The sequence below is a fragment of the Saccopteryx leptura genome, chromosome 1 (assembly GCF_036850995.1).
Source record: "Saccopteryx leptura isolate mSacLep1 chromosome 1, mSacLep1_pri_phased_curated, whole genome shotgun sequence".
NCBI lineage: Eukaryota > Metazoa > Chordata > Mammalia > Chiroptera > Emballonuridae > Saccopteryx > Saccopteryx leptura.
Window position 1 is genome coordinate 241,266,391 of NC_089503.1, and position 14,315 is coordinate 241,280,705.

At 51.5% G+C, this 14,315-nt stretch overlaps 1 protein-coding gene across 1 annotated transcript in view; it reads left to right on the top strand.

Annotated features, from left to right (window-relative positions):
• Nucleotides 1-11,870, top strand: part of INTS9 (integrator complex subunit 9) — a 101,587-nt gene extending 89,717 nt beyond the window's left edge. The window contains exons 13-17 of the mRNA XM_066388364.1: nt 1,029-1,153; nt 3,441-3,608; nt 7,245-7,343; nt 8,388-8,525; nt 11,004-11,870. Coding sequence (XP_066244461.1) covers nt 1,029-1,153; nt 3,441-3,608; nt 7,245-7,343; nt 8,388-8,525; nt 11,004-11,180 — 707 coding nt within the window. The 3' untranslated portion in view covers nt 11,181-11,870. The remainder of the gene's footprint in view (nt 1-1,028; nt 1,154-3,440; nt 3,609-7,244; nt 7,344-8,387; nt 8,526-11,003) is intronic.
• The last annotated feature ends 2,445 nt before the right edge of the window (nt 11,871-14,315 follow it).

The window sequence follows — 14,315 nt, forward strand, 5'->3', positions numbered from 1 at the left end:
CCCCCCCAGGCAGCCTGTGCTGGCCTTCTGGGGGGCAGTCTGGGCACTCTCTGTGGGGAAAAAGGATCCACTGGAGGGTGTTAATCTAAAAATGTGGACGTCCTGTCAGTGACCCTGACCACACCGGACGTGGGAGGTTGAGTGTAAGCTGAGGGCTGTACGAACCCATGGAGCACAGGCTGATAATTCTTCATACCAGGAACGAGCCAGTTCTTTGGCTGAAGGTGGGCAGTTTGTCAAGTGCAGTGAGTCCCTGCCAAGCAGACTGCATGGGTGGCTCTTGAGAGCACTGACTGGCCCTTATGACACGGGTCCTGGTTGTGAGGTGCTGGGCTTCACTGATAGCAGTGCATCAGTCTCAGCAGAGGCACTTTGCTGACCAGTCTCAGCAGAGGCACTTTGCTGACGTGGGCCAGGGTCCTTTTTATTTTCTAGGTGCACCTGACAAGCAGGTGGCCTGCGGCTGTCCTGTGCCTGGTGTTAACTTGGAGCCCACGGTCTCTGCCAGATCTCTTCACTGAGCTCACTGCACTGTATTTTGTCTGTTGTGGGACACTTGGAATTTATGTGTATATCCTGGTCTTCCCCAAATTTTCATTTAATTTTTTTAGCATCTATTGATGATTCTGGGCTGAATTATGTTATTACTAACATATAGTTGCCAAATGGTGATTTTTTTAATTTCACCATTTCTTTTACATTTATTAGTTGACATTTTGTTGCAGAGAAGAGCTTTTCCTTCCCAGCCCCGTATTTATCCCTCATTTATCTCTTCTGCCCCTTTGGGTCAGACACCTCGAGCCCACGCCCACACCTGCACCCCACCTCCATCCTGCAGCACCCATCTGCTCCCCTTTCCCTGTGGGTAAATGGCTCTTCTCTGGCGATGAGGAGTCTGGCTCCCATCCTCTCAGGCACTTCCCTTCTGGGCCCCTCCACCACGCGGCCCCGCGTGGCCTTTGACCACACCAGCCCCTGCTGACATGGCAGCTCCCGCCCCTCACACTCTCTTGTTTGTGCTCTCCTAGAACCTGACTTCTCCTACCTAGAAGCACTGGCTCCCTACCAGCCCTTGGCCATGAAATGCATTTACTGCCCCATTGATACGCGGCTGAATTTCATCCAGGTGTCCAAGCTGCTCAAAGAAGTGCAGGTAACCAAGGAAATGGCTAGTGTCTCCCCCACCTGTGTGTTCCCCGTACCTGTGTTCTCATTACCCCTGCATCCCTGGTGCCCCTGTGGGGTGTCCCTGTGCTGTGAGGGCTGGGGACCTACCTAGCTGCATTTTTTTTTTTCAGAGACGGGGGGTGGGGGGGGATAGACAGGGACAGACAGACAGGAACGGAGAGATGAGAAGCATCGATCATTAGTTTTTCATTGTGCGTTGCAACACCTTAGTTGTTCATTGATTGCTTTCTCATATGTGCCTTGACCGTGGGCCTTCAGCAGACCGAGTAACCCCTTGCTCAAGCCAGTGACCTTGGGTCCAAGCTGGTGGGCTTTTTGCTCAAACCAGATGAGCCCGCGCTCAAGCTGGCGACCTCGGGGTCTCAAACCTGGGTCCTCCACATCCCAGTCCGATGCTCTATCCACTGTGTCACCGCCTGGTCAGGCACTAGCTGCATTTCTTGTCTTCACTTCTCAATGTCGGCTGGGTGCTGGGTCATGTACTAGTTACCTGGCAAACCTCAAAGTAGTGAACTTTACACCCTGAAAGGAGTTTCTGTACTAAAGAAATCAGAATTGGAAGGAAAAGAAGGCATAAACAGCTACCCCATATTTGTGATGAGGACCCTCTGTGTCCAGTTAAAAGCCTAGTGTCCCCTTCCCCCCACTCCGAGAAAAAGGTCCTCCTGGTGGTGCTGAGGGACAAGTTCCCGAAGCCTGTAGGGGCCTGGTTGCACGTCTGGGCTAGGACCTCAGGCAGCCGTGTTTTGTTTTCCGCTAGAAGTTCGGTTTGGTTTTTGTTCTGCTTTGTTTTAGGTTTTTTTATTTTGCATTTCTGCCATGGAGGGAAGAGGTAGTTAGGGGACACGGGGTGGGGGGTGGAGGCAGTCAGACAGCAGGACTCAGAGGGAGAGCAGGGAGTGAGGCTCCAGCTAGGCTCGGGGCACGCACTGTGATGGCTGAGGGTGCGAGAGGCTGATTGGCATTGTCGGGAAAGGTAGTTTAGGACAGGCCAGAGGGGATTGAGAGTGCCAGGGTGCCCTGAGCCAGGACGGTGAGCCCTTCCGTGTCCTGCCCAGGTCAGAAGTCCACTTTTCTCCTCTCCACAGAACCTGTGACCCCAGGATGAGTGGTGCCCACACAAAACTCGAAGGAAGGGTCCCGAGCAGAGAAAGCCGAGGGCCCTCAGGAATGCAGGGATTGTGGGTTATGGTGACCACTAGCTTGCTGGCCCTCAAGGAAAGGAGGAGGGCTTCCTCTAGACGTGATGAGAGCTGCCAACCATGTTTTGGCCACATGGAGTGATCTAATAGCCCGCTGTGTACCTAGCCTGCTGGAGGGGGCAGTGAGAGCGTGTGGTTTCCGTTACTGGGTACTTCACACCGCAGTCCTCATGCCAGCAGTGTACTGGCCAAGCCCCTGGTGGCGTGCGGTACTGCAGACTGGAGCCCAGCTGGCCTCCAGTGTGAGCGGGACACGTGGGACACGTCCTCAGGCTGCGACTGTGGGGTCGATGGCTTTAAGACAGTTATAAATACCAGGGCAGGAAGGAAAGTGAGGAGTGTTAGCCCCGAGAGCTGTTTTACATGCAGCCGGTTCAGGCTGTTGGAAAGCCATTCTCTTCCAGGACCTGGGGCTTGAGCCAAACTCTTAAGCAAAAGCAGTGACAATACAGAGACTCCTCGGCTGCCAGTATCAGTTTGCAGTTGGGTAGTATTTGTCCAAAGTGAACACTGCTTTACTATTTTTTCTCTCAAAATAATAAAAAGAGACTTTCTGTACAAGAAAAAAGGAAGCAGTTTCCACCTGATTCAGCCTGTCAGGCAGTGGACCTGCAGATACCACAATAAAATGACAACACCAAACTAGCACAAAGTCACAGCTCTGGCCAGTCAGCCAAGAGCTGCACCAGTCATGACGATGGGACAGGCCTGTGCCCTGAAGGGGCTCTGAGACCAGTTTGGAGCAGAGGCATGGAAGTCGCCATCAAAGTGACTTAAATATAGTGAAAAAATGCATACAAACGGAGGCCGCAAACCCTCTGTTGGCTGCATGGCGGCAGCTCGGGGGCTTGTCCTGCTGTCTCTTCCTCCCCTCACTGTGCTCCCCTCTCCTATCACTGGTGACTTGGGTTTGAGAGGAAAGTTCAGAATGGCTGGAAGGGGCCGGGCTGAGCATCGGAGCGGATAGGGTGAGGTGAGGAGTGGGCCCTCCAGCCGCTCTGCCTCACGGCCTCCTGGTTCTCCCTCCCCCTCCCGTCCCGCGGCGCCTAGCCCCTGCACGTGGTGTGTCCGGAGCAGTACACGCAGCCGCCCCCAGCGCAGTCCCACAGGATGGACCTGATGATCGACTGCCAGCCGCCGCCCATGTCCTACCGGCGCGCCGAGGTCCTCGCCCTGCCCTTCAAGCGGCGGTACGAGAAGATCGAAATCATGCCGGAGGTGAGCTGCGCGCTTCTCAGGGTTGAACTCGGGCTGTCCCCGTGAGTCTCTGGAGGACCATGGCTTTCTTTTGGGTTTGAGTCAAATGTGGATGAAGCAAAGAACCCCTTTAGACCCATAAGTGGGCAGATGGAAGAGAGGTGGGGCTTTCATTTTTCAAGTAATGGACAGCTGTTCGCAGCCGGACTGCTGCTTTAACATTTTTGCATGTGATCAGGGAGGCCAGGGCCTCAGAGAACAGTAATGCTGATGCCCTCTCTGTCGTTAATCACATTAGGGTTGTGGATTATTTTCCTGCTTCTGGGACATCATTTATGAGAAAGGGTCCAATTTCACCAAATTCAGAGATAAATGGAGGAGATAAGAGTAACCAAAAAATAAGGGATATAAACTTAATTATTTGTACACATTCTAGTATAACGTGAAGATTTTGATCTATTGATGTGATCTACTAAAGTCTAAATATTTTAGTTATGTGGAATCTGAGCCTGTTTTACTAGGGAGAGAAGATAAAACGCATGTCGTCCGTGTGGGACGGTTGAGGAATGTTGCATGAGTGCTGGTCTGAAGGGATCAAGACGGAGGAATCAGGCAAGCTCAGTCCAGCCCAAATCAAATAACTTCAAAGCAATGAGTCCAGGGTTTTTTAAGCCTTATAAATTGGCTATAAAGAATTTGTTAAAAGGGGGTCACAAACACATAGCAGTACTGGTGGAAAGATGCGTACGGCTCCTCAAGTAGACTGTTTTGAGGGTCACTTGGATGTTTGCAGTCTGCTAATTCTTTTTAAATAACTTTTTATTAGCGGTTGTAAAGGCAGCAGCTCAAACCCTTGTCGCTGTCAGCGAAGAGCTGACTTGCACTTCTCTAAGTACAGTTCATTCCTGGGACGCGGCCGCGGCTGCCTCGCTCAGGAATGTCCCGCTGCTCTTAGTACTGTGGCCACATGCAGAGCGCCTCAGTAGGCTCTCTTGTGCTCCACATACCATCAAGACCCAAGAGAATAGAAGTTCTTCTAGCTCTGAATTCCCGGTTGTTCTGTCTCCATTTTTCAATAGCCCAGCCCTTTTGCCCCCCCGTTTAATTATAATGAACATAACCTGTTTATTGACCCTCCCAGTGGGAAAATACTAAGCACTCTCCATGGATTATCACCCAGCTCTGAGACAGGTAGTTACTCTATTTGACGTGGTCTCAGTGGGCAGGGATGGATCTTTTCCATCTCTGGGAAAACTTCAGATGATCACCAGTATGTTTGTTCCACAAAGGTCATTCCCAGTAGGTGTTACAGCTTTTGTCCTTTAACCTGAGGGAGAGCAGAGCCCCCAGATGGGTCCATGGTATTTCCTTCACGCAGCCTCCCTGTTGAGAGCAATGGCGGTGCTCAGAGCTACCCCTTTGCCAGCAGCAGCAGTAGCAGCAGCCTGCAGGGGGACTTGTTAGAAATGCAGGTCCCGAGCCACAGGCCAGGCTCAGCCGGCTGTCCAGGCGGGCTGTCGCAAGGCCTCCGGGCAGTCCTGAAGCACGCTAAGAATTTGAGCTCCACTGGTGGAAGAGACCATCCCATGTGTGCTGGTTTTCAGTACTAGAGGCAAAGGGAGGCCAGAATGTTGTTTTCAAGCCAAAAACAAAAATATTAAGACATCTACAGAGTACCCATCTTACTAATTAATTTCTGGCATTTCTCATTCCCAAGTTGATCCCTTTCCATGATTAAATAGTCCATGTTAGCTTGTCTGTTCCCTTTTTCTTTTTTTTTTTACAGGGACAGAGAGAGAGTCAGACAGAGGGACAGTCAGGGACAGACAGACAGGAACGGAGAGAGATGAGAAGCATCAATCATCAGTTGTTTCGTTGCGACACTGTAGTTGTTCATTGATTGCCTTCTCATATATGCCATGACCGCGGGCCTTCAACAGACTAAGTAACCCTCCGCTTGAGCCAGTGACCTTGGGTCCATGCCAGTGAGCTTTTTGCTCAAGCCAGATGAGCCCACGCTCAAGCTGGCAACCCCGAGGTCCCGAACCTGGGTCCTTCCGCATCCCAGTCTGACGCTCTATCCACTGCGCCACCGCCTGGTCAGGCATCTGTTCCCATTTTAAGTCACCAAAGAAAAGCATAAATCTGCCTGCTATTCTTCTGACACTGAGCCAGAGAATGGATTGGCTTTTTTGGGAAGGGTGTGTGCGCTGTGCACAGCACCCTGTTTTGTCCTTCACAAAGCCCCTCCATCAAACCCAGTAGGAGCGGACAAGCAGCACTGACCCTGAGAGCAGCCCTTGCCCACTGCTTGTCCTGGGTGACTTGCTCCACCGTCCTCAGGTCGCCGTTAGTGTGCGGGTGTCCTGCACCCTTCTGCTGGGGCGCTGGAACAACGGCTCCTGCTTAAGACTCCAGCTGCCCAGCGCGCTAGGCTCATACTGCCGGTTTTGTTTCAGTGATCTGACGTTGATAATGAACTTTTTTTTCCAATGGTGGAGAGGTGGAAGCAAGTTCCCCCTCCAGAAAGAGGCCAAGTTTTTGTTCTGTTGTTTGTACCCAAATGTGGAGCTAACTATCTGTACTTCTGGCTCTTACTGTTGTTTAATGTATATGATTTTGCTTGTCATTTCTTCTACATTTTGCTCCAAAGTGAGAGACACCAACCCAAGGTCTTTGGATCGCCTTTGTCTGGTGTTTACTTTCTAGCTTAGTTGTCATGCAGTGGAGTTGAGGGTTAGGTATAGATTTCAATAGGTGAAGCCAGCCATCCTCAAACTTTATGGTGTCAAGATTTATTAAAATTAGAACCCCAGAGAGCCTTTGTTTTTGCGGGTGATGTTTGATGTACAAATAGTTAAAACTAGGATATTTTAAAATATGTATTAACTCATTTTCAAATAATATAAACCCGTTAGCTGTTAACTGAAATATCTTGTGTGAAAAATGTTTCTTAAAAAAAAAGGGCACTGTTTTACATTTGCAAACCTCTGCAGTGTCGGCCTCTGGAGGCCCTTAAAGGATCCAAGACCTACTAGGAAAGAGGTGTTGCCAGGGCCCTGACAGATGGAGAGGAGGTTGTAGCAGGTCAGATGCTGAGCCCTTGGCAGGGTACTGGCCCGTGTTTGGGGTCAGCACCCGGCGCCCCAGCACACACGGCAGGTGCCTGTGTTGGGTACTTGGCAGGGCAGTCTCGAGAGGCCCCGGGAAAGCACCCGCGACTTTGTATCCAGGAACAATGGCTAGTTCCTGCCCTCTCCTCAGTCCATGCTTCTGCCGCCACCCCGTTCTCCTCTGTCTGCTCTTCCTTCCCCCTTCATTGCGGTCGGTAGACCGGTAGATAGATGATTTGTGTGATGTATTTTTTATTTAAAAATTTAATTTTTTAACCTTCTTTCTTCCTTAAAGTTGCTTGGCTATTTTAGATTGCAGTCATGTAAATAAAAATTCAAAAGAAAAGAAATGGTAATCTTTGAAGGCTCAGCTTTATGACACTTGACTGGCACCTTTCCCAGCAGGCTGGCAGGGGCCACACTGGCTGGCCCTTGGTGCCTCCTTCCGTCCCTGAGCCCTGCAGGGAGGGTGGTGTTGCAGCCCCACGACCCAGGACGAGTGAGAGTGAGTGAGCCTGGCTAAAACCCCTGTGTGTGCTTCCAGCTCGCGGATTCGCTGGTGCCCATGGAGATTAAGCCCGGCATTTCCTTGGCAACCGTTTCAGCCGTGCTGCACACTAAGGATAACAAGCACGTTCTCCAGGTACTGGAGGGGAGGTGGCTGGGCTTGAACCCATGAGGAACCTCTGTGGCTTGTGACGACCAGAGCCCCCTCCGCAAAATGGCCCTCGCATTCCAACCCACTCCCAGGACACTGCTCCCCAACCAGCCAACGTTAGAGACCAGGCTACTTGGTGGGTTGGATGTGAAACGGGCACTGCGTACAAACTCTTCACCACTTGTTCCTCCAGCCCGGGCCTCAGGGAGAGAGGGGAAACTTACCACAGAGATGGGGCCGCACATCAGCCGGAGTGCTGCTCGCGGCTCCGAAAGCCAAAGGGCGGCCTCACCCAGAGCCCCTGCGGCCACATCGGTAGACCAGGGCACTAGGTGGGCGCTGGGGGAGACTCACGAGCCAGCCGACACAGCGCCCTCGCGTGGGGCCCTGGAGATGCTTAGCACACCTGCATGAAGCGCTCAGGGCTGGGCACCCCGCTCGGACTCTGCACCTGGTGGACAGCGCTTCCTGGGACTGCGGGCCCCACTTTCAGTACGGTCACTGGCTGGGGCCACTCATCTTCACCCCGTGGGAAGCTCCTCGGGGTGCCGGCTGCGTCCCTCCCCAACCCCGCCCGGTGTGCGAGTGCTGTCCCGCTTAGTCCTGCCAGGGTTCTGCCGCCATCTTATAGGCGGCTCCTCCACCTTCCTTTTCATGACAGAGGGTCCAGGCATTCACCAGTGACTCAGCCCATGCTGTCGCTGTACCTGAAACTGCCAGCGGTTTATTAAGAGCTTACTCAGAAAATACTGCATTGAAGCAACTAAGAATTAAAAATGAGTCTTTATCAAAAGAAGACATCTTTGCCAAATAAGATGTTGATGCAGAGTAGATAGCTGGCATCAGCTTGTTTTTCTTGAGAACTCCAGGCAGAGCCCTGGCTGAGAGACCCTGAGTGCAAGTGTTTGAGGACTTTATACCACAGGTGACACCAGGTGGCCCAGCCCTGGGCCGGCAGGGAAGAGGTTCCCTCAGGGTAGAAGAGATCCTCTTGGGGAGTTCTGATGGGGTCCCCATTTCCTCCTGCAGCCCCCACCCAGGCCTGCCCAGCCCGCTAGTGGGAAGAAGAGAAAGCGGGCCAACGAGGATGTCCCCGACTGCAAGGTCCTGAAGCCCCTGCTGAGCGGCTCCATCCCGGTGGAGCAGTTCGTGCAGACCCTGGAGAAGGTGAGCTGCACAGCGGTCTCCGGCCTCAGGCATGCGCCGCCTTTTCCTTAGTCTGCACTGTCTGAGCTGCTGTCCCTGTAGCATCCGCTTGGTCCAGGGTCAGGCCGGGGAGTTACAGAAGAGTGTGCCCTCCTTCCCCGCACCCCCCAGCTGCTTCTCCCCATTGGGCACCAGGTGGCTAGGTACACCATGTCTGTGGGAGCAGACTGAGGAAGGGCCTGCCTTCAAACACCCAGCTGCAAGACGGGTCTGCCCCTCTAGAGCCTCACTTTCTACACGACCCCTGCTGCCAGAGAGCCAGCACGGCCTGTCGCAGTGGGTGAGTGGGTGCTGACTATCAGTATGGGGCAGTGTGGGCAGAGGGCGCCTGTGGCCGGGCCCCTGGGAGCTCAGGAAGCAGGGTCCAGCCCGTCCCAGGTGGGGTGAGAGGAGAGAGAAGTGGGCAGCCATCTTAGAGAAGATGGTTCTCTCCATCTCAGCAGTCGCCTCCACCCTTGCCCACGGTTGCTCCTCCCAGGGAATAATTTTCTTGACTATAATTAGGAAAAACAAAAAATGTAATCTTAAAGGTTTTTAGAATTTGCCTTCAGTCACAAAACTTCAGAGATCATTATTTTAGCATCCCTGAGAGTTACAGAACCCCTGATGGGAGGAATTGGCCAAACCCATTATTCACGCTGCTTCTTGCAAGGACTGCAACTAATTCTGATACAGAGTTCCAGGAAGAGATTTCCTTCTCAAACTAGAGTTAGTGCCTTTTGTCCACACAGAATATATTGATGGCTGAGTTCTTCCACGTCTCAAAGACTTTCTTTTTTATTTTTGACAAACAGTCAGAGAGGGACACATAGGGACAGGAAGGGAGAGAGATAAGAAGCATCAATTCTTCATTGTGGCTCCTTAGTTGTTCATTGATTGCTGTCTCATATGTGCCTTGCCCAGGTGGCAACAGCAGAGCGAGTGACCTTGCTCAAGTCAGCGACTTTGGGCTTCAAGCCAGCGACCTCTGGGCTCGAGCCAGCAACCATGGAGTCATGTCTATGATCCCACACTCTAATCAGCCACCCCACATTCAAGCTGGCAACCTTGGGGTTTTGAACCTGGGTGTGCCACGTCCCAGTCCAACACTCTACCCACTGCGCCACTGCCAAGTCAGGCAAGACTTTCTCTTTATTAGGGTTTTTCTTCACTGGTCATTTAATTTTCCCTGAAGGAAGGGCCTCAGCCAGGCTGTGCAGCTCCCCTGGCCCCTAGTTAGATGCTTGGTGGGGGTGACATGGGAATGTCCATGACTTTGCAGCACTCCTAGCCCTAATGACAGGACTCACCCTGGATTTGTGTTGCTTCCCCAGAGAGACCTTTACGTAGTTCCTCTGCCGGGCTCATCAGGAACAGAGCCCTAGAACCAACACTGTCCCCTCCACCAGCTCTGCCTCATTTCCTCCTGCAGGAGGAATATTGGTCCCGGCCCCAACTCCCTGTGTGCTTTCTAGAACCAGGTGTAGGAGAAACTCCCTGGGTCATGCTCTTTACCTGTTCTGTTTCCCTGTCAGGCAAATCAGTCTCCTTTCTACTTTTCTTCTGACCTCTTCACTGTGTAAGGAACCCTGTGATCCACCTGAGAGATCTAGGCTAGGGAGGTCCGTGCTGCACCGCCTCGCTGCCCTGAGAGGTGCGCCATGCCACACGGTCGTGGCATCTTGCTGTGAGGAAGGGCATTTTCCCGGGACTGGATGGAGCTTTCTTACCAGGGGCCATGGGCGTGGTACAGAGGCTGGTGACAGAGAGCCCAGCGTCTGGCCTCCTGAACCCAGGAGCCTGGCTGTGCTCCTCCATCACAAAAGCTTAAGCAGGTTACAGAAATTCTGTTATTTTGCATGAGATTTTGCATGTTTGGGGGCTTAAGTACAGTTGAGTCTTGAACTACATGGGCGTGAACTGTGCAGGTATGCTTCTACCTGGAGTTTTCTCAATAAATACACAGCCAGCTTTCCCTGGGTTTTGCATCTGCGGACTCAACCAGCTCAGATCAAAACAATATTTTCAGCCCACGGGTGCGGAGGGCTGACTCTGCATGTTTACCACACTAATTTATATACGGGATTGAGCATCTAGATTTTGGTATCTGAAGGGGGGCCCTGGAATCAATCCCTGGCCGATATCAAGAAACAACTGGGCCTAAGTTTTGGGAGAATCAGAAGTTACCAGCAGGTTTTCAACTACACTGGCAGTCAGCACTCTGTCCCTGCACGATTCAGGGTTCAGCTGTATCTGGAATGAGGATTCAAGTCTATCACTGTGGGAGGTCCCAGTCTGAATGGTTATACTGAGGAGCGTCAGAAATGCCCGTTTCTAGTTTCTGAGTGCAGCTGTCCAGGAAGGGCCGCTGTAGAATGCTCAGCTGCTGAGATTTCCTGCCATCTAGGCAGCCCCCTCTTTTCAGAGTCCCTGCCAACCTTTCTCTTTTTTCTGGAGCAGCATGGTTTCAGTGACATTAAAGTGGAAGACACAGCCAAGGGCCATATTGTCCTGCTCCAAGAAGCTGAGACACTCATCCAGATTGAGGAAGATTCAACCCATATCATTTGTGACAATGACGAGATGCTCAGGGTACGGCTGCGGGACCTTGTCCTCAAATTCCTACAGAAGTTCTAAACTGGACACCTGAGCCGTGTTACGTCCCCAAGGTCCTGGCCCATCCCTCGGGCTGCGCAGCACAAGCCCTGAGGAGCAGCACAGAGGGCTGCGGGCCTTGCTGTCGTCTGGCCTGAGGGGAGAGGCTCTCAAGGGACATTATCAGAGCGCTGACGGCATCGCCCAAGCTGCTTTCTGGCACATTTCAGGCAAGCACTCTTGCTTTAAAGTTAGACTCACTTTCTTCCCCCAAGTCTGGCTCTGTCGGATCACCAGGAGGGTGGACAGCGATCCGAGCAGCGTGAGAGTGATCGAGAGGCGAGTCGGGGAAGATGGAGGAAGATGGCGAACATGTTGTCCTAAGTGGCCTGTGCATGTTTTCTGTGCTCCCCGGGCCTCAGGCCAGGGAACTACTAACTGTCTTACCCGCTTGGCTACAGTGCTGCACCGAGTAAAACAGATGATCCAAAAAAATTAGTAAACGAACCCATTTATCTGTATTTTATATTGTGAGCCCATTTTGTTAATAAAACTTATTTTTATAGACATATCTATGCTCTGTTGAACCTATACTGTATACTGATACAGTATCTGATAAATATGAAGATGTGCAGCATAGTGTCAGCTTAGAAAATATAGCAAATTTTAGTTGGCTTTGGTGTGTTTAACCATATAAACTTTTTTTTTTAAATAAAACATCTTTTTCTTAAATTGTATGAGAAGGTGCTTAAATTGATCTGCGCTGTGTCTACAATGAGAAACGTCAGCCCTCACGCTCTGGGGAAGGGTCCTGCCGGTCACTGCCTGTCCCGCAGGCGCTCAGGGTTCTCCACGTGGAGCTGAGCATCAAACTCGTACACCACAGGCCCCCCGCTGACAACAGGAAGCTACTGCATTTCAAATGATACTGCTTCTGAATTGTTTCAGACAGACATTTACAAGATGACATCTAATTTAACATGCATCGTTTGTAACACACATGCCGATTTTGCAGGTGTTCAGATGTGGAGAGGACAAGTCTTACAGTTGGTTGGCTATGGTAGTAGGCCCAGCTCAGCCTGCTTTTTGTAACAATTTTGTGGACTGGTTGAAATCCAGCCAGAAGTTAGTCCTCCAACTTGGCTAGCAGCTCAGCATCATAAAGGGTTCTGGTGGCCCAAGAGCTATATAAAATCCTACAGCACTGCCTGCTTGGGTTTCATGGGGAGTGGACTCTCAGTCCTCTCTCTGAGCTAGACATATCAGCAGGAATGAGTTCTCTGTTAGAAGGAAAAAGACTTCACTTTTTGCCATTTCTAACTGTCAGATGACGACACAAGGATGCTGACCTGGGTCTGTTTTCTAAGGTACAGGTTGTTCCAATCAAAGGAGCCTTCACCAGTGAGAGGACTGGCATTATAAGAGGCTGCTGTGCCATAGCTGTGGACACTCAGTATTTGTAGAATTATCAGTAATGTAATGTAGGTACACTTCCTAATAAAACTTAGAATCAAGTTGAAGTTTTTTTTTTGTTTGGTTTTTTTTTTTGTATTTTTCTGAAGCTAGAAACGGGGAGAGACAGTCAGACTCCCACATGCGCCGACCGGGATTCACCCGGCATGCCCACCAGGGGGCGATGCTCTGCCCCTCCGGGGCGTCGCTCTGTTGCGACCAGAGCCACTCTAGCGCCTGGGGCAGAGGCCAAGGAGCCATCCCCAGCGCCCGGGCCATCTTTGCTCCAATGGAGCCTTGGCTGCGGGAGGGGAAGAGAGAGACAGAGAGGAAGGAGAGGGGGAGGGGTGGAGAAGCAGATGGGGGCTTCTCCTGTGTGCCCTGGCCGGGAATTGAACCCAGGCCGACGCTCTACCACTGAGCCAATCGGCCAGGGCCATCAGGTTGAAGTTTTTTTAAAATCATGAAAAGACAAAAACAGTACAAAATAGAGCTCAAAAGAAATAAGGCACTGGCCAGTTGGCTCAGTTGTAGAATGTTGGCCTGGTGTGTGGATGTCCCAGGTTCAGTTCCAGACAGGGCAACACAGAACAAGCGCCCATCTGCTTCTCCACCCCTCCTCCTCTCTGTCTCTCCCCTCTCCCCCTCCCGCAGCCAGGGCTCCATTGGAACAAAGTTGGCCCGGGCGCTGAGGATTGCAATGAGGCATCACCCCCTATTGGGCTTGCTGGGTGGATCCCGGTCAGGCACACACGGTAGTCTGTCTCTCTGCCTCCTTGCTTCTCACTTCAGAAAAATTCAAAAAGGAAAAAAAATCAAAATGGTTATTTTACTGAACTATCCTAATGCTACTTTCAGGAATGACTTGGATTTGTCCAAGTTTGATTCCTGTTAAGGTGCTCAATCAGCGAGCACAGGTATAATCCCTTGAAAGGTGATTACTAAAGAGACAAACAGTATGCAGATGTAAATTAGCCAACAAAGGAATGATCTAGAAATTATGAAGGTTTTAATCAAGTTATTCCCGCCTATTTAGTGGTGGAAGCCAGAGGGAGGAAGCAGCAAGAATCTTTGATTAGAGCAGAGAGGGAACAGAGAGCAGATACTAGGGGCTGCTGCAGGCAGGCTAGCGGAGGAAGACCCCGGGCCCGCAGAGGAAGACCCCGGGCCGGCAGAACCTGCCTTCCAGCGCTGTCAGGCCTGATGGGCGTACAGCCACTGACTTCGGAGACTGACACCTAGAAAAATTTCCCTCCAATCCAACAAAATTTTAATAATTAAAAAAACCATTAAAAATAGAAGCCTGATTTTCTTCTTTTAATCTTTCTAAGAAGTGGTATATCATTGTTATATAGCAAATTATCCCAAAACTTAGTGGCTTAAAAGTATCCCTCCCACGTTTCTGTGAGCAGCAGTCCGGTGGCTCGGCGGGGGCTCCCTGCTGGCTGCAGTCAGGGAGTGAGATGAGAAACGGAGGCACAAAGGTGAGGTAGCTTTCCCAGAAACACAGCCTGTTAAGTGGCTTGTGCCCTGTCATAATGTCATAGGTGAGTGTCAGGAAGGGAAGACATGCCTGTTAGTCCATTCCTTCTCAGACAACGGGAACACGGACTCCTCCCCACGGTCCCTGGGCCCTCTCAGCCGTCCTGTGGCGGCAGGAGCCGACTCCTCTGGGGGCGGGGCGGTCGGGACACGTTGATCCAAGGGTACACACCTGGGCTATGA